The sequence below is a fragment of the Mobula hypostoma genome, chromosome 26, assembly GCF_963921235.1.
Source record: "Mobula hypostoma chromosome 26, sMobHyp1.1, whole genome shotgun sequence".
Lineage (NCBI taxonomy): Eukaryota > Metazoa > Chordata > Chondrichthyes > Myliobatiformes > Myliobatidae > Mobula > Mobula hypostoma.
In genome coordinates, this window is record NC_086122.1 from 26499309 (window position 1) to 26526398 (window position 27090).

The window sequence follows — 27090 nt, forward strand, 5'->3', positions numbered from 1 at the left end:
AGAAGGCCCTTGACAACTCAATCGCACGACTGATGAAGGCCAATGCACCGTATGCCTTCTTAACCACAGAGTCAACCTGCACAGCAGCTTTGAGTGTCCAATGGACTCGGTCCCCAAGATCCCTCCGATCCTCCAGACTGCCAAGAGTCTTACCATTAATACTATATTCCGCCATCTTATTTGACCTACCAAAATGAACCACCTCACACTTATCTGAGTTGAACTCCATCTGCCATTTTTCAGCCCCGTTTTGCATCCTATCAATGTCCCACTGTAACCTCTGACAGCCCTCCACACTGTCCACAACACCTCCAACCTTTGTGTCATCAGCAAGCTTACAAACCTAACCCTCCACTTCCTCATCCAGGTCATTTATAAAAATCATGAAGAGCAGGGGTCCCAGAACAGATCCCTGAGGCACACCACTGGTCACCAGCCTCCATGCAGAATATGACCCATCTACAACCACTCTTTGCCTTCTATGGGCAAGCCAGTTCTGGATCCACAAAGCAATGCCCCCTTGGATTCCATGCCTCCTTACTTTACTAGATGGGCTGAATGGCCTACTTCTACTCCTCTGTCTTGTGGTCTAATGGAAGTTCATGAAAATGATTCCACAATTAAATAGCTTGTCATATGAAGAACGTTTGATGGTTCTGGGCCTGTATTCGCTACAATTCAGAAGATTGAGGTGTGACCTCATTACAACCTATCAAATGATGAAAGGCCTTGATAGAGTGGATATGGAGAGGCCTTGATAGAGTGGATATGGCGGGAGAGTCCATACTGACCAGAGGATACAGCCTCAAAATAGAGGGGCGTCCTTTTAGAATGGAGGTGAGGAGAGAGTTCTTCAGCCAGCGAGTAGTGAATCTGTGGAATTCTTTGCCCCAAGCAGCTTTGGAGGCCAAGTCTTTATGTATTATTTAAGGCAGAGGCTGACAGATTCTAGATTGGTCAGGGTGTGAAGGGATATGGGGAGAAGACAATAGATTGGGGTTGAGAGGAAAATTGGATCAGCCATGATAACGCCATGGGCCAAATAGCCTGACTTTGCTCTTATATGGTCTTATAGAGAGAGCATTCATTATTTAAAAACAAATACCAGGCCATCAATGGAAAATAAAATTCTATGAAAAGAAAACTAGTGTAGTTTCATTCACTGTTTAACAATACTATCCTTTTTTTTCCTGTAGAAAAGAAAACATTTGTATTAGGAAGTCTTAGATTTCTAGCAAGTTTGTTTAAAAAAATGCAGGGCAGGATTGTGATTTGTAGACTATTAAATTTTGGAAGCTTCACTGTGGTGCTACAATCTAGCTTCACACCTGCAGAATTTCCAGGTGGTGTCATGGAAAAGTGATCAGATGGGAACAATAGGTTGTTCATCTGCTTCACCAATACTCCTATGTAGTTGGGTTAAGCAAATGATAATTCTTGTGGTATACAAATGAATTTCAGAACTACAGGTGCATTTACCCAAACTGTAACAATTTGCATTCTAGAACACTTACCCTTTCACTTCTGTCAGCACAGAATAGTCGAGTATGGTGTCGTTTTTGAACAACAAGGTACGTTATGCCAGGTCTGTAGTCTTCCTCTAAACTAATACAGGCTTTTCGAATAGCAATAAGCTCAGGCCAGGCAACCTAAGTTCAAGTTTAAATAAGAATAAAATTACACAACTGAAACAGCAGGAACATTTAATTGATTTCAACATTATTGCCATTAGTTAACTTTTCAGTATTATTTTCACACCCCACAACACTTTCAGTAACAACCTATGTAAAATGCCCACAAGTACTCAATGTAAAAGTAGAGCAGTCCAATCCAGTCAAATTATTCTTCCAAGCTAAGTGAGCTGCTTTCAAGCCTTCAAAACCAAATGTTAATCATTTCAAGGACTTGTCTGTTTCAGTTCAGCTATTGGTTGAATTATTGTGAAGCGAAGCAAGATAATGAGATGCTTCCCTCCAAAACAATCAACACAGACAAGAAAAGCCGCAGATATATGGCTCAGTCTAAAGTACACAGTTGCAGAGATTTATCAATGTTGGAAAATGCAATAAGTGATTCAGAAAGCACCCCAATAACACAAATACAAACCTGTTTCATTTGTCCTTCAGATACTCCACCCCTGTAGTAGATGATACGTGTAGGCTTGAAGCGAGTTGACTTGTAAAACTGAATTAGAAGCTCACGCACCATGTTGGACAGATCCTGGATTACTTCTTGACTGAAGAGAAGGTCCTGAGATGTTTCTTGCCTTGATGTCTGCACACGCACTGTTGCACAGTATCGACTGGGATGTCCATCCATACTACCAACCACCTAGAAAACAAATGAACTAAAATCAATATTACAGCTCTGAGGGACAAACCCTATCTTAATTTTAGAGACAACTGAAGGAAGAAAAATTTTCTTTGAATACTATGTTATTAATGGAATATACAGTGCCCATAAAAAGCATTCACCCCTCCTTACAAGTTTTCATATTTTGTTATTTTACAACATTGAATCACAGTGGATTTAGTTTGACTTTTTTGACATTGATCACAGAATAAAACTTCCATGTCAAAGTGAAAACAAATTTCTACAAATTGGGTCTAAATTTATTTAAAATTATTAAACACAAAACAATTGATTGCATAATTACTCACCCCCCTTCAAGTCAATATTTAGAAGATGCATCTTTGGCAGCAATTTCAGCTGTGTGGATTGGTCTCTATCAGCTTTGCACATCTGGACACTATAATTTTTCCTCATTCGTCTTTACAAAACTGCTCAAGCACTGTCAGATTGCATGGGGAGCATGAACAAACAGCCCTTTTTAAGTCCAGCCCCAAATTCTCAATTGGATTGAAGTCTAGACTCTGACTTGGCTGCTCCAGCACATAACTTTGTTGTTTTTAAGCCATTCCTGTGTAGCTTTGGTTTTATGCCAAGTCACAGTTCTCTTGCAGACTGCATCAGGTTTTGCTCCAGGCTGCATTCATTTTACCCTCTACCTTCACAAGCCTTCCAAGGCCTGCTGCAGTGAAGTATCCCCACAGCATGATGCAGCTACCACCATGCTTCACGGTAGGGATGGTGTGTTTTTGATAATGTGCAGGGTTTGGCTTACGCCAAACATAGCATTCAGTCTGATGGCCAAAAAGCTCAATTTTGGTTTCATCCAACCATAGAATGTTCTTCTAGCTGACTTCAGAGTTTCCTACATGCGTTCTGGCAAACTAGTCGAGATGTCATGAGAGTTTTTTTCCCCAGCAGTGGCTTTCTCTTTGCCACTCTTCCATAAAGCTGTGCCAGGTGAAGCACTCGGGCAACAGTTGTTGTATATGGAGTCTCTCCCATCTCAGCCACTGAAGCTTGTAACTCCTCCAGAGCTGACATAGGTGGCCTCCCTCACTAGTCCACTTCTTGAACAGTCACACAGGTTTTGAGGACAGCTTGCTTTTGGCAGATTTACAGCTGTGCCCTATTCTTCTCATTTCTTGATGATTGACTTAACTGTACTCCAAGAGATATTCAGTGTCTTAGATACAAAAAATTTTTCCACATCCCGATTTGTGCTTTTCAATAACCAATTTGTGGAGTTACTTGGAGTGTTCTTTTGTCTTCATGGTGTAGTTTTTGACAAGATACTGAAATCACCAGCAGCTGGAGCTTTCAGATACAAGTGTATTTTTACTACAGTCAATTGAAACACCTTGACTGCACACAGGTCTCCAAAAACAGATCTCCATTTAACTAATTATGTGACTTCTAAAACCAACTGACTGCACCAGTGATGGTCTGGTGTGTTATATTAAAGGGGGTGAATACTCATGCAATCAATTGTTCTGTGTTTTATATTTGTAATTAGTTTAGATCACTTCGTAGAGATCGGTTTTCGATTTGACACAGGAGTCTTTTTCTGTTGATCAGTGCCAAAAAAAAACCAATCAAATCCACTATGATTCAATGTTGCAAAGCAATAAAACATGAAAACTTTCAAGGGGAGTGAATACTTTTTAAAGGCACTGTATATACGTGCCAACGTCTTAGGCACATATATATTAATAGATAGGGTGCCCAAGAATTTTGCATACTACTGCAACAAATTTATGTATTGCACTGTACTGCTGCTGCTGAAAAAAAACTCATGATGTATGTGATGAGAAACCTTCTGATGTGGGTCTCTATTGTGGACTGAGAGTGGGAAGGGGGCAGGGAGAGGGGAATCATGGTTGGTTAAAGGAGAAGGGAGAGGGAAGCACCAGAGGGACATTCTGTAATGATCATTAAACCAATTGCTTAGAAGCAAATAACCTTACCTGGTGTCTAAGGATTGGTTGTGTCTGCACTCTCACCTCCCCCCTCCCGCAGCACTCAACCCTTGCCATTCCCAACATCCTTTGCTCCCACCAGATTTACAAACTCACTCTCCACTCCAGATTGACAAATACAGTACCGTGCAAAAGACTTGTGCACCCTAGCTACATATATGTGCCTAAAACTTTTGCACAGTCCTGCATGAAATATAATGACCATTTATCCAGTATAAAGACTTACTTTAAAAAAAAGTCATTTCCAAGCTACAAAACATACTTGCTTTTACCCTTCTCTCAACTCTCCTCACGCCAGGAGTCAATTGCACAACAGCTGGTTGATTCCATAGGTAGATGTTATTGTGTTACCTGTATTTCTCCCACTACAGAGACCCAAATAATTGTCAGCTGGCAATCTGACTCTGGAGAGGACTATAAGCTGGCATCTCCTGCTAACAAGTGCATGGCATCAGTGATCAAGATTACAACTGGTTGCTCGAAGAGTGATGGCTTTCTTCTGACAATAATTCCATAATGACATTGTAACATTTTTTTTTAAAACTAAGGTGGCATTCTGGCTGAATTTTCTCTACATGACTGTCTGTGCAAGGTTAAGAATATCCAAGTTTACATGGTTGCATTCTGAGCAGTCTCTAACAGTGTTTCAGGTTAATCAATATTTCTCCCCCCAACCCCCTGCCCACACCACCCCCCCACCCGAGCTGGCAGACTTAGTTTCCGACTATCAAATTGAACTTACTGCAGCAATTGAGGGTTTCTTGCCATCTCCAGCTGGTGGGTGTGTGACATCAGCTCCCAAGAAGATGACTGGTTGCTGGAATACAGATGGTCTATGTACAACAAAAATTTCCATCTTTTAAAATGTAACACTAAGAGTCAACAGTGAAGTAACTGATGGGTATAATCTAAGGAATTATCATTAAGATTCAAGATTGTTTAATGTAATTTCCAGTACACAAGTTCAAAGGAAAACAAAATAATTGTTACTCCGGATTTGATGCAGTATCAAAAAACACAATAAAGAATAATGAGAACATAATAAACATAAATAAATTAAATAGCTTATATACATTGATTGTATGCCCATAAAGTGACACTAGGCACTGGAGTGAATACATGTATCGTGGCTCAGAGAGGATATTATAAATTAGTGGTGGTGGGGGTGTGTGGAGGGGTAGGGTAGTGGTTGGATTTAGCAAATTATTAAAGATATGTACCCTCCCTACCCCCATTGGATACTGTCAATCAATTAGAATAACACGCTTTTTAGTGTTTAAAGTGCAATTGTGATGCAGACATAATTGTAGAAAATAACAAAGGAGCTGCATTCTCTTTGGTTCTACATGCTTACAAATCTAATAAATGTTTGAAACTATTGACATTAGAAGTGTTCTTTTCATCATGGTGGCAAAGAGGAATGAATAAAATTGTATAAAGAAAATAAAAAATGAATCATACAATTAGTTTTAAGCATTCTTCCCAAATACAAATTTCCCTCACTAACTTTTTAAACATTTATTTAGTATGATTTAAAAATATCTAGATTGAATGTACAGAGTTAGCAGGTTACTTTATTTGGGAATGCAACCTTATTTTGTTTCTATTTGTTTATTACTATTGTTTTACATTTCACAGTTGTCCTGCTCAATGTTTCTCATTAAACTAACAATATTAGTGTTCTGTCATTACAAATATATTTTTGACTTAGAACTGCTATGTTGGTCTTTGCACATGAATGAACTTCAAAGGTATCATGTGGAAAACAACTTAATAGGAATAGACATTACGTAAAACACTTTATATAGCTACACAAGTTATTAAAATGAAAAGTAATATGAAAATAATGCAGACAGAACTCACCGCTGGTGAGGTACGAGGACATTATTTATTCCACCAAGTTTTGCATTAATCTTCAAGCAAAGATTTGATAATGTCTGGGGGGATGTTTTGACTACATTCTTCACCTGAACACACTGCGTGGCCATTCCCAACAACGTGTCTCCCACACGTTTTACTTCAGCTGGAGACAAGTACATAAACATTTTAAAATGAAGTCTTCTGCAGGAACATCCAACTTGAAACTTTTCCAAAATAGGAAAGCTTTCAGTTGACTATAATATTTTTAAATTAAATATGGATGTCTTTGAGAATATATTTTAAAAAATCACAAACCATTGGAGGAATTCAGCAAGTCAAGCAGCACCTGTGGAGGCAAAGTGAGAGTTAATGTTTCAGGTTGAGACCTTGCATCAGGACCTAGAATCCATTATGATATAGGATCTCAACTTGAAATGTCAACTATCTCTTTACCTCAACAGAAGCCGCCTGACCCGCTAAGTTCCTCTAGTAGGTTGCTTTTTTGTTTCAGATCTTGTATATAATCTCCTGTATCTCCGTATCTTGTGAAATATTTTATTTTTGAGCATGTAAAAACCTTGCAGAATGATTTTGTTTCAAGAAATTTTTACAGTTGTGATCATTAAATATTAATTACATGATATGGTTTCATTTGTTTTTTGTGAGTAAGATGTATTAGACTATAATGGTACTAAACACCAACATAACAAGGAGATGAAATGATCAAATAGTAATATTTTAGAGAGCTTAACAATCCCCTGAATAAAGCAAGTCTGGATGAAAAATAATTAGTCCAGAGATGGAAGACTAAACCTAGAGAATTTAACTTCAAGTATGCCATCCAATTAGGTACTTCATTATACAGAATGATGTTACATTATTGTTTAGAAGTTTCTAACTTTTCAACTTAATACCCGGTACAAATATTATTGCACAAAAGGATAAGCTAACAATTTACCAAAAGATCCTTACAAAATTACTAACTGTTTTGTGGATAGTACTCCAAGTTGAATACCTTTTGAACTTGGATTTCCTACTCTTTATTTTAAAAAAATCCTGCTTGATGGGAAACTCATGGTATGAAGATTTTGCAGATATGTTAACACTGCACAAAACCCAAAAGTTACGACAAACCAAAGCATTCCCATAAATGTCTGTTACTGTTCTAACTTGCCTTTTAGATAAATTGAGATGACTATAGAGCTGAAAAGCAAATGGTTTGATCATTTCTGCATTTAAAGTTGATCTATTTTGACTCTATTAGCACCCAAACACTACCTTGTAATGTAATACCCACTGGAGTTATTGTTACATTATACTCATTACACACATACCATAAACAGGAGTCTTCCCGGGGAGGATGACTACAATCAATTGCAGACCAACATAAGTCATCTTCAAGTGCTTAAACATCGGTTCTACACTGTCTGCACCTTGTGCATATTTACAGAAACATGGCTGACCCTGAATAGGCATTCCAGCATCTTTGGAAATTTTACGTAGTTGATCAGTAAAATTCCTAAAGGAGAAAGAAGAAACAGCAAAAAAATAAAATAAAAAATCAAGCAGTACAAGTTATTTTTTTAATGCTTTGCATCTGCACTCGCAAGATAATTTGAAATTGTGCAAAAAAATTTTACCACCACCCATTAAATGTTTCAACTCATTTCAGTCAAAATAATTCCCTTTTTGCTTAATAAAATTTTAAAAACAAATTTGAAATAGATAATTTTTTTCAAAAGGTATTAATGTAAATAAAAATGATATTTAGAACAGGTATATTTTAATTCAAAACTTAATCACGCAAAGTACAGAAAACCATATATTGAAATGAAACTATTAACCCAGTTTTTTGGGGAAAAAAATGCTCTTTTCTATTTTTGACATTGGTGCTTTCCAACAAATCTAGCAATGAATGCTTCATTGTGTAAATGAAAGGATCCTTACTTTAGAACTTCCTCCCGGCACTGTTTCTGTGGTGCAAAGCAGGCAACTGCCCAGACTTTAATCTCAATGCCAGCATAGAACTGTTTGCCTCTCATGTCCCATACCCCCTGGTTTGGGGTAGCAACAGTCTTATTCTGAAATAAATGCACAGGGGTTGGGAAGGTGAAAAGAAACCTGTTAAAGACAATTAACAATTACATCTTAATAGAAAGATTACTTCTGTTTCTTTGCACTATTCCTACTGTGAACTGCAAAATATAAATGGAAAATTACTTCCAAAGATGTGAAATTAAGATCATCTAGAATAATTGATATAATCTAGTCAATGTGACTCTTTAATGGCCATCAGCTATCCATTTTTTGTTTTGGAATGTCATACATGCTTAGCACAGCAAGCACCATATTGAACTCCAATATGAATTACAAATACCAATTCCCAAAATCCTTAGATGGTATATTATCGAGCAAATTTCTATTTGTTTTACAGTAGAGCATGAAATGTGCAAAAAGTCAGCTAGCCAAACATAAAGGATTAAGAAATTATTTCTAAAACAGGTTACTACTTAAATATGAACACTATAACAATTCTAATTGAATCTATTAATTCTGTAAATAAACCAATTAAATCTTAGCTCTGCTGCAAACAAACCCATCAACTTAAAATGCAAAATAATATTTATACCAATTCATGAAGAATCAAGGTATACTACTATCCATGTAGAATAATCCTCATTCTTCAAATAAATTGCCTCCACCTACCATGGGATAGAGTGCCCAAATCCAATCATGGAAAACTTCCTTCTCCCCCACCCAATTCCACCCATAAATAAACAGTCCCCTTGGAAGGCTTCAGCCAGAATCTTTTCATTCCCATGTACAATTGTTAGAATCCTACACAGCCATCTTCAGTTCTTTGGACCAGAAGAGGAAAGTATTGTAGGGTAAAGCAATGAAATTTCAATGCCCTTTCCTCTACACAGAGGGAATTATTCTTCTGATCTTTTTGATAGACTGTTGGTAAAGAATTCAGAAATAAAAGTTAACAGTAAATATGGACATAGACTGGAATGTTATTCAATATCAAAGTTACTACAATACAGCAAAATCAAATATATTGTTAAGCAAAGTCAAAGTACAGATATAGCCTCTGCAAAATATTGAATATACTTGAGAATTTTGTACAAATAAGGGCTACAATGCAAAAAAACCCACAAATAAATAATTGTATTGTTGTGGTCAGAGTGCTATCTATGAAGAAAATGTGAAATATTTTGAGAAGCATGCCAGCTGTCCCTGTTCTACTACTATAAGTGTTTCCTCTTCACACACCATGATTAAAAATAAGTCCCACAAAACAGGGTTTGCAGTATCATTTACATTTCAATATTTCAGTGTCATGAAGATTAAAAAAAGGAAAAGTAGGAGTAATTTATTCCACCATTCAAATAAGATCATTCAGTTCTATATTTTTTTATTTCCCTTACTGTCCAAACTTTTATCAATCACACAGAATTTAAAAGATCCACAGTCTTCAGTGAGAATCCCCATCTCCATCCAACATGATCATCCTACAATTCCTTTACCTAAGATTACAAGGGCAAGGAAATGAGCCTCTCAGCACTTTGCATTAAGAATAGAAGATTTTAATGGCAATACTTATCCCTCTAATTTCTAACAAATTCTTTCCTTACAGGACAACACTTTTACCTCAAAGCATTCCAGTGATTCTTTCTTCCAAATATGACTTTCCCTACACAAGATCAAATCTCTACCCAGCATCTTAAGAGTGGACTCAAACTCAATACAAGTGTAGATGGACTTATTACTCTTACACTAGTCTTAAACTCTTGTCAAAGGCTTCTCTACAATATGCATGTCACCATTCTTTACCTGAAAAGGAAACTTGGGACTGTGACCTCAGGGGAATTAAATTTCTCTTGAACAAGTCAAACAATGATGCTAAATTAAGGTTAGAATTTAAGGAGCATGTTTATCTCCCCCCCAAAAAATATAAAGCAATTTTGATAAAGTACATTATAGCAGGCCACAATTGTCCCCTGGCCTCTTGGCAGCACCTGAAAAGCAAATTCAAAATTGCACTGCACTGCTGGCTATTTAACCCATTGTGTCAATTCCCTCTAAAAATAACTAATTTATCACACTCATTGCCCTAGTTTTGCTTCCATTCTATGCAGGAATCGAACAAATATTCCACAGCATTTACAAGCAGTACATTTGTGATTTGATAATAATTTCAGTTCCTGGATATTTTGAGTCTTAAACATGTGCCTCTGGCTGTTAACTGCAATGCCAGGTTTATAATATCAGAACCATTCTTGATCTTGAACACCTATCAAATCTTCCTCAACTCTGGATCAATCAACTTAGTTGGTTACAGTATTATGCTAAAAAAAACTGCAAGCTTTTGGATTTATTAACAATCACTCAACAACTTTGAATTGTTACAAGTAAAAAAAACCTTTTAAGGCTTTTTAACAAATGCAGAGTCCCTATATGGAGACACAAAAAAATTGGGGGATCACATATCTGTAGAATATAGGGACATTTTTACGGATTCACTGAAATTCTCTAACCTCAAGGGAGCTGCAGGTACAAAGCACAGTTGTTTTTTGAATATTATGGAACCAAGCGATAATGAAGTAGATCTTCTCGAATCAGGCCCATTGGATAACTGCTGCACATGATTCCTGCCCACCCAAACCTACCTACAAGTAGAGGGATGAACTCCAGTGACTTCATAAAGGGCTCTAATCTAGAGGCCTTGCCCTCGCAATGCTTTGACAGAAGTTTAAGTGTCTTTTGTCAAAGCTGATAAGCACTTTTTAAATGTTTCTTATATACGAATACTGTAAGTAATACAGATAATACACATAAAAACATATTTAAAAGGTTAAATGAAAATTCAATAAAACACATAGGAAAAATTAAAGTACAATGATTTAAAAAAATGTACCTTCTACTTTCTTTAGGTTAAAAATCCCCATTCAAATGAATGGAGGCTTCAATCCCATTCCAGGCATGATCCAGCTCAGGATCTAAGGGCCAATTCCTTACATATTGCTGGAAAGTCTCAGTAATGGGCATTGCATTGAACTACACATGTAGTTTTCTGATGGAGTAGAGGACACACACATTGATACTCAGCAAATGCAGTACTTAAAAGACTTACATGCTTGTGATTGGCTGAATGAATGGCGATTCAGCCCAGGAGTTATACAGCAGAAAAGTAGGAAGGCAGAGTAATAGCCAGCATCTTCCCAAGTATCAGAGTAGGCTCTAGGATAACAATGTCTTTACTCTTGTTCTAATTATAAATTTTGTCCCTGCTAAAGCCAAATAATCCTATCTTCTCTAATCTATCCATACAGTGGAGTCCTCATTCTTGCCTTTATTCTATTAGCTACATTAGATACGAATCCCAAACATTTGAAGAAAGGTCTTTCCACAGATTTTAGAACCTCTCTTTTCATAAGGAAGGAGGCTAACACTTTTCACAAGTCCTTTACTAGTTCAAACTGTTATTATTTAATTGGTCTCCTGGAATTACCTCAATGTCTCTAAACCATCAGAAGCAATGTCAAACATGAAGGCATTTCCAGCTAATACCTCAGGATGCAAACATTCAAAAGAAAACACTGGATAATTTTATCATGGCAATCATGAGTTAGGAGCATTGAAAAGGTAATCTTTTATGCAGTAACCGAATTCCACTTAGCAGAGTAAATTTAACAGCAATGACAAAATCCAAGGAAAAATATATCGCACAAAGGCCAACCTATTTAATACTCATGTCCAGTCTTTTAAAATAGGAATGCAAATGTAGTCAAAGGAAAAGGCATTTAGTTAGTTTTTATTCTTCCCCAGTGTAGGCTAACATCTAAGTTACAAATTCAGACTCTAATCAGCAACTTTTCCAACAAGGACACAGACTTTGATTATCTAACAAGAATTTAAGGCTTTGCATTTTACTCAAACGCATTCTGTAAAGCTGTCTTTTGAAAGCATGCTTGTTGCAACTAGGCAATCTTAAAAGAACACAAACCTTTGTAGTAAGGAAAGGAATGTAGAAACTGGTACAGAGAGCAAAGATGGCCACAGAAGGGATATCAAAAGGAGTATATTTTTTAACTGGCCTTTAAAAAGTGAATGTCGATATGAAGTAACTTTGACTATTTTGTTGTCATTGTCCACCTAACCCATGGTGCATGGAGGGCAACTTAAGAATGAGAAATGAATGAGAACTGAAAAAATCAGCATTTTATAACTGAAATTAATTACTTAACATGTTGATGCAAGAATAAAAATGACATTTCAATCATGTTATCTTGAAGACAGGGAAAATTATTCATTTTCTTACATATGCATATGTCTAAGCAAAACAAAGACAAAAACTTCTTTTTAATAGGACTCATGTAAGTGTGAGGGAAGATACATCAACATCCATATCTATAGTACTTGTCCAGTATATACAAAGGACCTGTCTTTAGGAAAAGATTTTGTAATGGATAAAAATACCACCCAAATTAAGAAAATCACCACTTATAATTGTTAAGATTAATTTGAAAATTAGATTTTATGGTAAAAATGCTTAAATTCCTTATTTCACTGGTTTAAATAATAAAGTGGGAAAAAAAAGGCTGAGCTGACTTTTGTGGGAATTTATTCAAAAGGCCATACTTATAAACTTTAACTGACAATTACAATTGAACACATCTTCTACTTTCAAATTCTATGGAAAAGGAAGTTTCAAACTTGAATTTACAATTTGTTATTATATAGTATGATGTGAATGAATCACGGGCATTTATGAAAATTTAATAAAGTTAACCGGTTAAAAGACAATAATAAATAACGATGCTTCAACTAAAATTCTAGTATACATAAATACACTGTTCTGATTAAAAAGAATGATTTAATCACTTTGTTCTGTGTGTGGAACTCCAAGCCAGAGTAAACTAACAATATGATGTAGAACTCTTCAAGGCAGTGCTGTCTAGAGTTCTGATACAAGGTTAAATACCTGAAATGTCAACTGTATGTCTATCTTTCTGGACATTGCCTGACTTACTGAATATCTCCAGCATCTGCAGTTTCTGTACCATTGTTACAAATTTGAAACAATATTCTTTGGGGTGGGGGGGGGGAGAGGGAAATCTTCCAAAAGCAGTGCACAAGATGCTCTCCCTACTCAAAAAAACTATTTAAAAATTTAACCCTCAAAACTTATTTTGGACAGTTATGCTAAAATGTAATGAAGCAGCAGGTACCTAAAACAAAACAATAATTTTAACTATCCAGAACTAACTTTTGCTGGTAAATAGTTTGTGCTTAAAATAATTTTGCTGTACAACTCATACATATAGCATAGCGATGCACTATATCACTTACTTCAAGTCCTGTGCATTCACAATTCCAGCTGCTTCCGTCCAACATCAGACTTACCCTGCCTCCATACTGGAGCATCGGTGCAGGCAGCACACGACCTGTCACCTCAGTCATTTCATTATGAACGACAATACCAAACTCCTTTAGATATGGATCTGGCCCGCCAATCATACTGTTACTCTTCACCTTTTAAAAAAAAATTACTCAATGTCAAAATCTTAGAAGTATAATGTAATCAAGAATATTCAAATGCAAGAATTCATAGCTGAATGGCATATCAAGTTTTGCTATTTGAATATAGTAAAAAAAAATGACAGTTCAGTAGGATTAAGTGCCAAAGTAAAATTCAGTCCACCTTTAGATTCCATGAACTTTAGTCACTATGGTACAATTATGAAAACAGTTCATATAAAATATTGAGGCAGGTAGGCAAACATTGGAAAAGCTGGCTACATTTCCACATCTTGTACAACAAACACAATTGCTCAAAGCTACCCAATTATATGAACCAAAGAAAATCAATTCAATTAGTGCTGGTATGTCACAGGTCTGGGAATCCTTTTGACCACTAATTCTTCTATTTGTATTCACAGAGTAAACTTGTATCAATGCACCTAACAGAAGTGTCCATGATTCTGAAAGAGGAACAAGATAAAATAAGGATGACTTTATTTAGTTTGCTTTAAAAAAAAGTTATTTTGTGACGATTTAGTTTGCCACTTCTGAGGACATAAGTAAAATGTAATATTGGAAGTTCTTTTTTAAACATGTATTCAATGTCATTTTTGTGTCAGCACAACTCAGTAAACTGTCCAAATCTTTGGATTCTTACTCCTAGGAGATGAATACTGAGCATAGCTAAACAAGAAAGGTTGTCAGCAAGAAACTGCACCACTTCTAAACACAAGAGAATCTGCAGATGCTGGAAATCTTGAGCAACACACAAAATGCTGGAGGGGCACAGGAAGTCAGGTAGCATCTATGAAGGGGAATAATCAGTTGACGTTTCAGACCAAAACCCTTCATCAGGACTGAAAAGGAAGGGGACCGAAGCCAGAATGAGAAGTTGGGGAGTTAGAGGAAGGGTAAAGTACAAGCTGAGAGGTGATGGGTAACACCAGGTGTGGAGGAAGGGAGGTGAGTGGGAGAGGAGGGATGAATAGGCAGCTGAGAGGTGATAGGTGGAAGAGGTAAAGGAGTAAGGAGGAGAAATCTGGTAGGAGCCGTATTATGTTTTGTAACTTCAAAACATTAAACTAATTCAAAAGGAAAACAAGACAGCCAAAAGATGCAATTTTTAAGTTTGTTCTTTAAGCGACATGCGTGTGCATCACTTGGTAGCGACATGACCTATGTAATTCACTTATTTTTATATATATATAGCTCAGAATGAATTATTTAAACAAACAAAAATGCTTACTCAAACACTACTGGAACATTAAATACATAAGAGGACTGTGTACTATGGAATAAAGGGAAGGAGGAAGAGAACCAGAGAAAGGTGATGGGCAGGTGAGAAGAATGGGTGAGAACGTGACCAGAATGGGCAATGGAAAAAGAGAGAAGGGGAAACAGGTAAAGTAATTGCCAGAAGTTAGAGAATCTGGCAAAAGAAGAAGTCAATAGACCACAGGTACCTGGGATACTTGCTGAGCCCAAAATGGCCTAGAAACAGAGCTGGAAGCCACGTGGCGCAAGATGGCAGCAGAGACAAGCTCACAGGAAAGACACGTGGCTGTGGTAGTTCAGGAACCTGACGACCCATACTCAATGATTCACAAACTGTTTCTTCTCTGCAACCAGATTTCTGAACAATCTATGAACACAACCTCATTATTCCTTTATTTTGTACTATTTATCTTGTAAATTATCGTAATTTTATGCTTTTGCATTGTACTGCAGCCACAAAACACCATTTTCATGTCATATTAAACAGTGATAATAAACCTGATTCTGATTCTACTTTCAAAATGTAATATTTTGCATTAAATTTTGTCTGCCACTTCCCCACCCCTTCCACCAGTGTCCTGTTTCTTTTTTAAGTCTATTAAGAAAATTCGTCTATTAAAGTCTATTATTTTCCTCGAGATTAACTTTTCTTCCAAGTTTTGTGTTACAGTAAAATTTGAAAATTGCTCCTGTACATCCAAGTCCAAATCATTCAAATATATTAAGAAAAGCAATCTCCTTGTACGAATCAGGGACATTTTAGCATGCACGTGCACTTAGTTTACCACCTTTCATAACAGAGGCAAGTTCTTTTTCTCTTTCAAAAGGCAATTGAACAAATACACATTGCAAAGAAAATATTGAAAGGTGATGGGAAAGGATTTGGGATGGAACTAGCATGTAGGTCTAGTAGGGATCTGCTACAGACACAATGTGCTCAGTGACCTCCTTCTGTGCTAAAGAATTGTACAATTCTATGATATTTGCTTTCTTTTCTTGCTACTTCATTTTTTTTTAAATAAGTCAATTTCAGTCATTTTATGGCCTGTTAATGTTAGATACAACTCATTAGGTCTGGGTTAGTAGGGAGGTAGGCTTTATATACTCACCATAAGCCCAGCTTTAATATCCTTATATTACGTTAATCACATTTGTACAGGATGACTTGAGTATGCTTTCTTTTGGTTTCATCCTCTCATTTTGGTAATCTGAGGAATTTTGCCTTTAAATTCTTTATCCTAATCCCTCATAACAATATACCAAGGCTTAAAATGAAACAGCTGTATCTTAAAAGGCCTTCCATTGTTCAAATAGTTTTGCCTGTGAAGTTTTGATCCCAATTTACCATCTATTTTTTCCCCTATAACTGTTCTAAACCTTGTGAAATTACAATCATTTCCTTGATGCTCCCTCACAGATGCTTGCGGCACTGGCCTGGCTTATTTCCTAAACAAACTTCCACAAGTCCATCTTCCCTGGGCCAGACAGTCAGTAATCATAAAAATTCTCCCATGCACATTTCAGAAGCTCCTCTCCCTCTGTCTCCTACGCATTATTAATTGCTGGTCTATAGTTCAATAACTGAAGTCCCCCATTATCACTATGCCAGAAATTTTGTGCACCTTTGTAATTTCCTTGTAAACTTGCTGCTCAATATTCTTCCCACAAGATAGTGGCCTATGGAATAGTCCCAGTAAAACAACTGCTTCTCCGTTTCCTAATTCTAAACAGGCATGTTTGGTCCTTGATTCAAAACAGAACATCATCTTTCCCAACCACCTAATTCAGAAACTCTTTCAAGTGTCTTCAAAATGTAGAAATCATCCAGTTACACCACAAGATACAGAAGTAGAAATAGGCTATTCTGATCATCAGATCTGCTCTACCATTCCATCATGGCTGATTTATTATCTCTCTCAAACTCATTCTCCTGTCTTCTCCCCTTAACATTTGACGCCCTGATTAATTGAGACCCTATCAGCCTCTGCCTTAAATATATCTAATGATGGCAAGGAATTCCACAGATTCATTATCCTCTGGTTAAATAAATTATTCCTCATCTGTTTTAAATGGATGGCTCTTAATTCTGAAGCTATGTTCTCTGGTCCTAGATTCGTCCACTGTTGGGAACATCCTCTCCACATCCATTCTATCCGGACCTTTCAATATTTAATAGGTTTCAAAGAGACCCCTCCCTTCATTCATCTAAACTTCAGCGAGTATAGGCCCAGAGCCATCAACGCTCCTCGTATGTTAACCCCTTCATTCCTAGGGTAATTTTTGTGAACCTTCTGTGGACTGTTCTGCACAAAAATACCCAAGTCCTCTGGCCCCTATCAACTCCGATTTTTGAATTTTCTCTGCATTTACTTAATAGTCCGTGCCTTTATTTCTTCTACTAAAGTGCATGACCATGTATCTCCCTACATTATATTCCATCTGACATTTCTTTGTCCATTCCCCAAATCTAAGTCCTTGTGCAGACACCCTGCTTCCTCAACACCATCTTCCCTTCCACCATCTTTGTGTTGTCTGCAAACTTGGCCACAAAGGTATCAATTCCTTCATCCAAATCACTGACATACAAGAAGAAGAGCGGTCCCAGCACTGAAGCCTCTGACACACCACTAGACACCAGCAGCCAACCAGAAATGGCCCCCTTTATTCCCACTCTTTGCTTCCTACCAGAGAGCCAATCTTCTATCCACTCTAGTACCTTTCCTGTAATACCATGAGGTCTTATTTTGTTAAGCAGCCTCATGTCCAGCATCTTGTCAAAAGCCTTCTGAAAATCCAAATAAACAACACCCACTGACTCTCCTTTGTCTATCCTGTCTGTTATTTCCTCAATGAATTCTAACAGATTTGTCAGGCAAGAAACACACATCAAAGTTGCTGGTGAAGGCAGCAGGCCAAGCAGCATCTCTAGGAAGAGGTACAGTCGACGTTTCAGGCTGAGACGTCGACTCGTCCTGATGAAGGGTCTCGGCCCGAAACGTCGACTGTACCTCTTCCTAGAGATGCTGCCTGGCCTGCTGCGTTCACCAGCAACTTTGATGTGTGTTGCTTGAATTTCCAGCACCTGCAGAATTCCACGTGTTTGCGTTGTCAGGCAAGAATTCCCCTTTAGAAAACTATGCTGACATTGCCTAAGGTTGAGACCTTATGTCACATGATATGCCTTCCAAGGTCTGAGGTGCCCTGCCTTTACTTCTATTTTGTTATATTGGTTCAACTAATAGGGAAAGAAACCAAAAAAATGTGCAATCATATTATAAGTCATTTGTTTAAATGGATAAATAAAAGAAACACTTTTTATACATGGGCCTCTGTTCCTCCTGCACTTTGCATAAACTTACTGGGATTACAGCTTTCTGCTCTGCTACACAACTCTTCTTCCCACATTCCTTTTATTCAATGGGGCCATATCCACTGCTTATTTTAAACACTTCTTGAAGGTTTCTTACACAAACTCACTGGGGCTATGCTGGCCATACTCATTTAAATTTACCATAGCCATTTCCTGCATTCACCATAAACCTTTACTGATCAAGACAGCACCAGGGAAAAATGGTAACTCAGGCAACATCTTCCACATAGTCCACAAAACTGATTCTTTTACTTCTTTAACATCTTCATTTTATTTTAAATGTGCTTCTGGTTCTGTTACAGCTTGTGACCTTCAGTTTGAAGATCGATTTATGGATTGGACTGTAGTTCACTTGCATTCTTTCAGTTTTATGCTTTTATATTCTGTGTTTTTGCCCATTCTTTCTTGTTGCCATTTGCGCATTTTGTTTTTTAGCGCGAGGAGGGTCTTGGGGTTGGATATTCTTGTTGCTGTTTGCATATTTTTTTTGCGCATGGAGGGAAAGGGGTTGATGTTTGCCATTTTCCAAACTCTCTTGTATGAACCTCTTTAAGCTTTGATTTTGAGTTTTCTAGATGTACTGAATATCCTGATAAAATTATATAGTGTAACGCTAGCCTGTTAATTTTCTAAACTGTTTATCTGAATGGATGCAGAACCATGGAGCATGATCTTTAAAGAAATTTCTGAGATTGGACACAACAGCATACTCAACAGACTTCCCTTTGCCACTCGGTACCAAAATTCACCTTCCTTTTCTCTTCCTCCAAATTGCCTGAAAGCCCAAAAAAATCACATGAATCTATTTCTACTCAGTGTAATGGTCATGCCTGAGAAAACTTTATGCACTGTACACATTCTGCCCATAAGGTCTGTGTGACCCCGTTTCAGCTGGCAAACCTGCAAATGACTAATGCATAGCAGGCAATGTAATTTGTAACACCTTACTTCACCATTTACGATTTAAGATTCTAATCACTGTCCAGGGACAGCTAATTTGGGTATTAGGGACTGATTCTTTCTGCATTAAATTCATAATTTGAAAATCATTTTTATATTACCTTTCAAGTGTTTCAAAATATTTAAATTTCTCCTTCTATTATCGACTTCCTGGTTAGTTTAGCTCACAGTCAAATCTGTACTGTATCTCCCAAAATAAAAATCACAAACTTTAAAGCTTTATCACTACTCACCAGACGACTAATCTCCTCTTGTCGGTCGGGCGCTGATCGTGCTGTTGCTTTGATCATTGTTGATGTCTGATTGTCTGTTAGTTTCTTGATACAACGTTGCCCAGCTACAATGTTACATACCTGCAAATGGAAAAAGTTAAAATGTAAATTCCTATGTTCTGAAAAAAAAAGGTCCGAACACAAAACCTTTCCAAAATACATATACAGATATTAGTGGGTATTCTTTCAATCTTCTAAAATAATTAGATACTCTAATTTTGTGCATTACTATCAAGGAAGATGGCAAAATAATGCATTAACAGCTCTTAAATATTCAGCAATGTAGAAAGTTGTTTGTTTCTGCAAATTGTTTTGAAGTCCATGAAGTTCAAAAGATTAAAGCAAGACATATCAGCCTCTTTTCTTTTCACTACTCAGCACATGATCTTTAACTTTCTAAAGGAAATTTAACTTGGACATTTCTGCAAAAATGGCTATGGGTGGAGGACAGTTGCAAGTAATGGAAATTTCCCGGTTCCATTCCAATTCTCTGTTGTTAGTCATTAAAAGCTGGAGCTGGATTAATGACCTGCAAGTGAATAAAATTTTAAGGTACATTTATGCCTTACAATGTGCATACAAGGTCATCAGAAAAGCAAGATACAACTCAGCTTTGATATGATTCACTATTAAACACTTGCAGTCAAGGATTACACTAATACTGACTACTTGGCAAGATTCCAAAGTGGATACTTATGGAAATACACATAAAAATTAAAAACAAGCAGTTTGAGGAGAATAATGTGAAAAATAAAATTTAGATTCAATGAGAGGGCATGGCTGTAGTAAACAAACAAACAAAAAATACTTTCCTTCACACTGAAAATGGTCATGCAGTAAAAGTGATAGAAATTAAACAAAGTCAAAATGGTCCTAGAAGGTATGTGGACTCTTGAGGTGGGTCTGACCTTAAGCTTTGCTACAAAATCTGACTTTAAATGGTATTGCTCCCTATATTTCGATCTCACCTCAAGTGGCAGATAGGTGTGCTTCTGCTCCTGTCCCACCTGTAGACAAGGTAGATGGGGATACTTAAGTTGCAAGTTGTATTTTTGTTTGAAGTATTGTGCCACTGTACATTCCATTGCTTGCCCATTCTCCAGCTGCAGAGGAAACCTGGCAAAGGAGACAACTGACAAAAATCAGGAAAGCCAGTACAATTTTTAAGAGTCATGAAAGAAATATAAAATTGCATTGCACTTGGGAAAAAGATGGGGACTGAAGACTTACAAATGAAAAAGCAATATTACAATATTTCAATTACAATTGAAATATTACAAGCGAATGTGTACTCACGTCTGGTGACTGGCCGGCCGGCGGGTGACATTACATACTCTATACTTTCTTTTCATCTGTCCACAATGAGTCACCTCCACTTTTAGACCTGAAATAGGTAAATGAATTGGAATAGAATTGTTGAAATTAGTTGCTGAAAACAAGACCAGCAGATTGAAACATCAAACGTTTAAATGAGCTGTACTGGACAATAACCTTATTCTACACTTTTACTACTTGCAGTATAATAATTTAAAAGTTAGTATTTTAATATTAACTTCCATCATTTTGTTCATGTAAGCATGTTACAACTGCAGAAAGAATAGAAGAGTGGCATAATTTTCTATGATTAATATGGTTATTGTAATTTCCATTTCTACAAACAAAAATCAATACTTTTCATTCCTTAATACTTTGAATCAAGGTAAACACTGATTCTGTGAGGACGTTTGGTAAAAAGGCAGAGAATAAATTGGATTTAATTTTTTTCATTGAAAATGTTATTAATAAATGAATAACATTTTTAATCAAATGGACACATTTTATACAAAAATAATAATCTAATAACAATATATTTAAAATGAGGCAACTGATTTTGCATAATACTCTAATTTGCAATGTTATAAAGTATATTACTGAAAAATATCGGTGTAAGTAACTTTAGAAGATAAAACTCTTCAAACTAAATTCAAATCTTGGGGTATGTAATTTTATCAATCCTAGAAATACAAAACACATTTAACAAAAAAAACAGGAGCACCTATTTACAAATAATTAACAAAACTCATGTTCCAAAACAGGCTATTTGAAGTGTGGTCAATCACACATAAATGTTCTATTCATATACATAAACAAAAAAAATTCTAAGTGATTCAAGGTTTTGTCTTAAAAAAGTTTCCATGCTGAGCTTAGAATTTTGGGAGTTCAAACAAATGGCCTATTAAAAGTTATTCACTTCAGCTGAACATATTCTTTTGCAGAAATTGACAGTAAACTTGCTTGCCATAGCTCATGCACATTACCTCTTATTTCTTTGGTAAATTTCACACGCTGAGAGTCAGTCAGTGGTTTATTTTGCTCATTGATATTCTGAATGTCTAATACCTCACACATGAACTCAATGACTGGTTGAGCTCTGTAAAAAGCTGTCGCAGACACTGTAAGACACAAAAAGATCACTTTTCTTGAAAGGGCAGCCTGCAATCAAATTCATATTCCTTACTCTTGTTTCCCACCTTATCAATTTGAAACCATAGGTTTTTCCAGACTTCAAATCCAGGGAGATCCCTGATCAATAAGCTGAGTGGAATTAACAACAGGAGTGAGAGATGAACTAATGAGCTTCTATTTCTTTCCTTTTCCTGGCAGGCTAAGTAAAATGGAAAACCCATCTGTAAATTGCATAGGGAACCACTTTACTGAGGAACTATGTATTATTGATCAGCTTTAAGGCAAAAGAAAATACAAGTACATACACAACAGAAAGAAGAGAACATTTGCAGATGTTGGAAACCAGAGCAACACACACAAAATGCTGGAGGAACTCAACAGGCCAGGCAGCATCAACAGAAAAAAGTACAGCCAACGTTTTGAGACGAAACCCTTCGGTAGTACTGGAGAAAAAAGGCTGAGAGATAGATTTGAAAGGAGGGGGGAGGGGAGAGAGAAATGCCAGGCGATAGGTGAAACTTGGAAAGGAAGGGATGAAGCAAAGAGCTTTGAAGTTGTTTGACGAAAGAGACAGAACATTATGGAAGAAAGAAGATGGGGAGGGACGAGCACCAGAGGGAGGCGATGGACAGGCAAGGAGAGAACATGAGAGAGGGACAAGGGAATGGGAAATTGTGAAGGGGGGGGGGGGGAAACGCATTACTAGAAGTTTGAGAAATCAATGTTCATGTCATCAGGTTGAAGGCTACCCAAACAGAATAAGGTGTTGTTCCTCCAAACTAAGTGTGCCTTATCCCGACAGTGGAGGAGGCCATGAATGGACATATCAGAATGGGAATGGGAAGTGGAATTAAAATGGGTGGCCACTGTAAGATCCTGCTTGTTCTTGTGGATGGAGCATAGATGCTTGGTGAAGCAGTCTCCCAATCTACGTTGGGTCTCACTGATATACAAGAGGTTACACCAGGAGCACCAAACACTGGATATGACCCCAGCAGACTCAAAGATGAAAAGTCACCTCGAGGGGGAGGGCAAGATTTCAAGAATCTGCAGATTTTCTTGTTTGTAGCTGTACAATCTTCAGAGGTTTTGGGGAGTATGCCTGCCCTGCCTGTAAGGGGCAGTCAGCAGTCCACTGGGATATTCACCAGAGGTTACAGCTAAAATCTTTAAGGCAGGGGTTCCCAACTCTTTTATGGCATGAAGCTTTAACAATTAACCGAGGGGTCCGGAGACCGCAGGTTGGAAACCCCTCCTTTAAGGCCATGAGTCCTGACTGTGATTACATTCATTTTCTGCTGCTTGCTGAAGAATAGGATCTGGTTCTTGAGAACCACAAGCCAACAGTAGTTAAGAAATTATTTCAAAAACCAGAGGGGGGGTATTTTGTGTGTGTTGCTTCAAAAACGAGAATCAAGTTTATTGTCACTGACAATAGTCATGAAATTTGATTTATGGCAGCAGTACCAGGCAGCCATAATAAATTACTTAAGTTACAATAAAAATAAATAATTAGTGTGAAAGAGGAATAGCAAGGTAGTGTTCATGAACCGTTCATAAATCTATTGGCAGAGGGGAAGAAACTGTTACTAACATGCTGAGTGTGGGTCTTCAGGCTCTTGTACCTCTTCCCTGATGGACGGTGCGGACATGATCTTTTCTAGCAACCGATTATTATAGAAACTTGTATTAATCCAACAAAAGGACAGCTATAAAATAATGGGGAATGTTTACCCACAGTCAAGAATCGGAATTACAGTTTTCCAAATATTCAGATGACAATATGTACACCATAAAGTCAACCATTCTGATGCACATTATTAGATCAGTTAGGATCTTTTATTTTCAATGTATCATGTAATAGGAATAATCTATTTTCTTAATAATTGTAGAACCCTTAAGTCTACATTTGATGACAAATGTAAATGTTTGTTATGCAAATTTCAGTGAATCTGGTGAGAAAATACAGCAAACAATAATAAAGAATAGACAGACACCATCTTTGCAGAAAGAATCGGAAAATAAAATAATGCATTTTCATTTTATACTGCATGCCATGAATGGCCAAATTCAGATTAAACGATTGATGCACTGGTTGCATTTTGTAACATATGATGTATTACAGTGGTTTGCTAAATGTTAAATATTGAGATGCATTTAACAGAATCCAATAGGCAAGTCATAATGTGGTATCGCTCACCTCTAATATTAATTTAGACAAGCTTTGAAAAGTAAACGAGTTAGAGAAATATAAACAAGTATTTAAAACAAGTAGCTGTTGTATTTGGAAAGAGGCAGACTGATTCACCACAAAAAGATTAAATGAGCCATTTGGTTTATTTGGTCAATCTAATTATGATCAGCAGCCTTGCATAATGCAGCATTACCCTGGTTTATCCAAAAGTGCTCAGTTTTCCTAGCACTGCTGACACTGAAATCCAGAAAAAAGGTTTTGTCTGAATCTAGCTTACGTGCAAGACACTATTGGTCTCAGCCTCAAGGATGTTCTGTATTTATTTTTGCTTTTTCTTCTTCTTTCTAAGATTTTCTAAAAAACCAACCACCCCACAAATTACACATCATTGTATCTCATTACAATTAATTCAGATGGGCCAAAACCACTCAATAAAAGTCCATTTCAGGATGCAAAATTACCTTACTGTCCCCTTAATCGTTCTGAGGACATTTGGTGTAATGGTGAGGTAGCAAGGTCAGTAGAAAGGTAATTGTGTACACAGTGTGCAAGGACAGTCCTTCACTTGCTTTACTACGTTCACTAAAGTGGTATGGGTACAACAACCTTCCCCAGAAGGGCCCTCCTCAGCAGCAGTGGAATTCCTAAAAATTTTTTATTCTTATTACAGGTGTCCCCCACTTTTTGAACGTTCGCTTTACGAAACCTCACTGTTACGAAAGACCTACATTAGTACCCTATTTCCGCTTTCAGGTGTTTTCACTGTTACGAAAAGAATCAGCGAGCGATAAAAGGCAGCGCGCGCCCTGATCAGTCTCTCTCCCCCGGATTTGGAACGGCATTGCTTTAACACATGCCTGTGAGCAGCAGTTAGCAAGATGAGTTCTGAGATATTGGAAAAGCCTGAAAGAACTCGTAAGGGTGTTACACTTAGCGTAAAACTAGACATAATTAAGCGTTTTGATCGTGGTGAACGAAGTAAGGACAACATGAGTTTGGCTTGTGGAAGCCAAAAACTGATAGATGAAGAGCTGATGCAATTGGAAGAGGAAAGGATAACAATCAAAACCAAATGCAGTAGCCAAATGAACGTGAAGCAACTGCGTGAGATTTTTGCTGCAATGATAAAGTACGACTTCAATTTTGAAAGGGTATGTAGGTTTAGGGAATATTTGCAGGATGGTTTGAGTGCTTACAAAGAACTGTATGATAGAAAAATGCGCGAGCCTCAGCAGTCAAGCAAGCCTTCCACATCAGCCACAGCAGATGACGAACCTCGACCTTCAACATCGAGGCGGGCAGTCATAGGAGAAGAAGAGCTGCCTGCTCTAATGGAAACAGATGACGAGATGACACCCCAGTGTCCCACCATCCCAACCCCCAGGCCACAGACAGATACCGATTCGCGGAGAATGCAGCGGTAGCCAGGAGGCACACAGCACATCTTTTAAGAAAAAAGCCGAAATGAACAACCTAATTAATTAGGTGCTGCCCGACACGTAAATGTCGGCCCAGATCAGAGGCGATGCAACTGGCAATGATATGGGCCGACAATTACGTGTCGGTCGGCACCTAATTAATTAGCATGTTTATTTCGGCTTTTTTCTTAAAGATGTGCTGTGTGCCTTCCGGCTACCGCTGGACCCCTGCATGCTTCGTGGCAATGTATCAGTCAGCGGCCTGGAGGGTGAGGGCCACTGCACTACCCCAACCTGCGACAACTCAGTCTAACACACCAACATCAGTGTGCTCTGCACTGTCTTCCCGATTCCCGTAAGTGATACTACACTGTACATACATTATTTCTACTTTATGCAGGCTGTGTATTTTTACGTGTTATTTGGTATGATTTGGCAGCTTCATAGCTTAAAGGTTACTGGAGAGAGTGTTTTTGCCAACAGCGCTTATGTGAGATTTTCTGCCGAGAGCGCTTGCGTGACATTTTCGCTACGGAGAACAGTGCTGGCAATGATTGTGGAAAAGTATTTCTACTTTATATAGGCTGTGTATTTATCATATTATCCCTGCTTTTACTATATGTTACTGTTATTTTAGGTTTTATGTGTTATTTGGCATAATTTGCTAGGTTATTTTTGGGTCTACGAATGCTCACAAAATTTTCCCATATAAATAAATTGTAATTGCTTCTTCGCTTTACGACATTTCGGCTTACGAACCGTTTCATAGGAACGCTCTACCTTCGGATGGCGGGGGAAACCTGTACTGCTACTCGCTTATCAGAATATATGGATTGATTTCATTTGTGCTTCTGAAATGAATTAATAGGAAAACAGTAATCATATTTCACTACACTCCTTTTGAATATACTTTTTACAAAACAATAAAACTATATTTTAATCAACCCATGATGACAACTTGAATCAAATAATTTTAAGACTACTCAGCAAGAGATCCAACATCTTTTTAATTTCGCACATTTAATATGATGGTCATACTTAGCTGAATTTAACATTTTGACAAGCACCACTAATCTTTATACCCAGCTGGATAACATCTTATCCATTTAAATAAACTACTAATGCTGCAGTTGATTAGGCAATAATTTGACGCTTTGAATCTACCTGAAGGATGTTTTGAGATTGAAATTAATGTTTTATGAAAGCACAAAAGCAAGTCAGATAAAAACATTCTGAATGCTGTAAGATACACATAATAAGTATGTTCACAGTTTAGCAACTCACCATCAATGTTTAACATCATATTCCACATGGCTGGTCGAACAGATTGATGGAAACCAAACCAAACTTCTCGACCTCCTCCCAGTGGGTGATAGTAACCCTCTGGAGGAGAGAAAAAGGAACGACCCACTGGGGTATACCTAAGGTGAATTGAGGACGG

General features: G+C 37.4%; 1 protein-coding gene across 2 annotated transcripts in view; it reads right to left on the minus strand.

The window, feature by feature from the left end:
* LOC134338219 (protein argonaute-4) overlaps nucleotides 1-27090 on the minus strand; it is an 81516-nt gene that overhangs the window by 19183 nt on the left and 35243 nt on the right. The window contains exons 5-16 of one of the 2 annotated variants that reach the window (XM_063033896.1): nucleotides 26934-27070; nucleotides 21890-22024; nucleotides 20889-20976; nucleotides 20561-20708; nucleotides 19554-19673; nucleotides 13599-13727; nucleotides 8136-8269; nucleotides 7523-7707; nucleotides 6192-6351; nucleotides 5071-5161; nucleotides 2107-2331; nucleotides 1515-1649 (exon numbers count right to left, since the gene is read on the minus strand). In XM_063033896.1, the coding sequence (XP_062889966.1) occupies nucleotides 1515-1649; nucleotides 2107-2331; nucleotides 5071-5161; nucleotides 6192-6351; nucleotides 7523-7707; nucleotides 8136-8269; nucleotides 13599-13727; nucleotides 19554-19673; nucleotides 20561-20708; nucleotides 20889-20976; nucleotides 21890-22024; nucleotides 26934-27070 (1687 nt within the window). Of the gene's footprint in view, nucleotides 1-1514; nucleotides 1650-2106; nucleotides 2332-5070; nucleotides 5162-6191; nucleotides 6352-7522; nucleotides 7708-8135; nucleotides 8270-13544; nucleotides 13728-19553; nucleotides 19674-20560; nucleotides 20709-20888; nucleotides 20977-21889; nucleotides 22025-26933; nucleotides 27071-27090 lie in introns of both variants that reach the window. The other variant, XM_063033895.1, reaches the window with a different exon arrangement.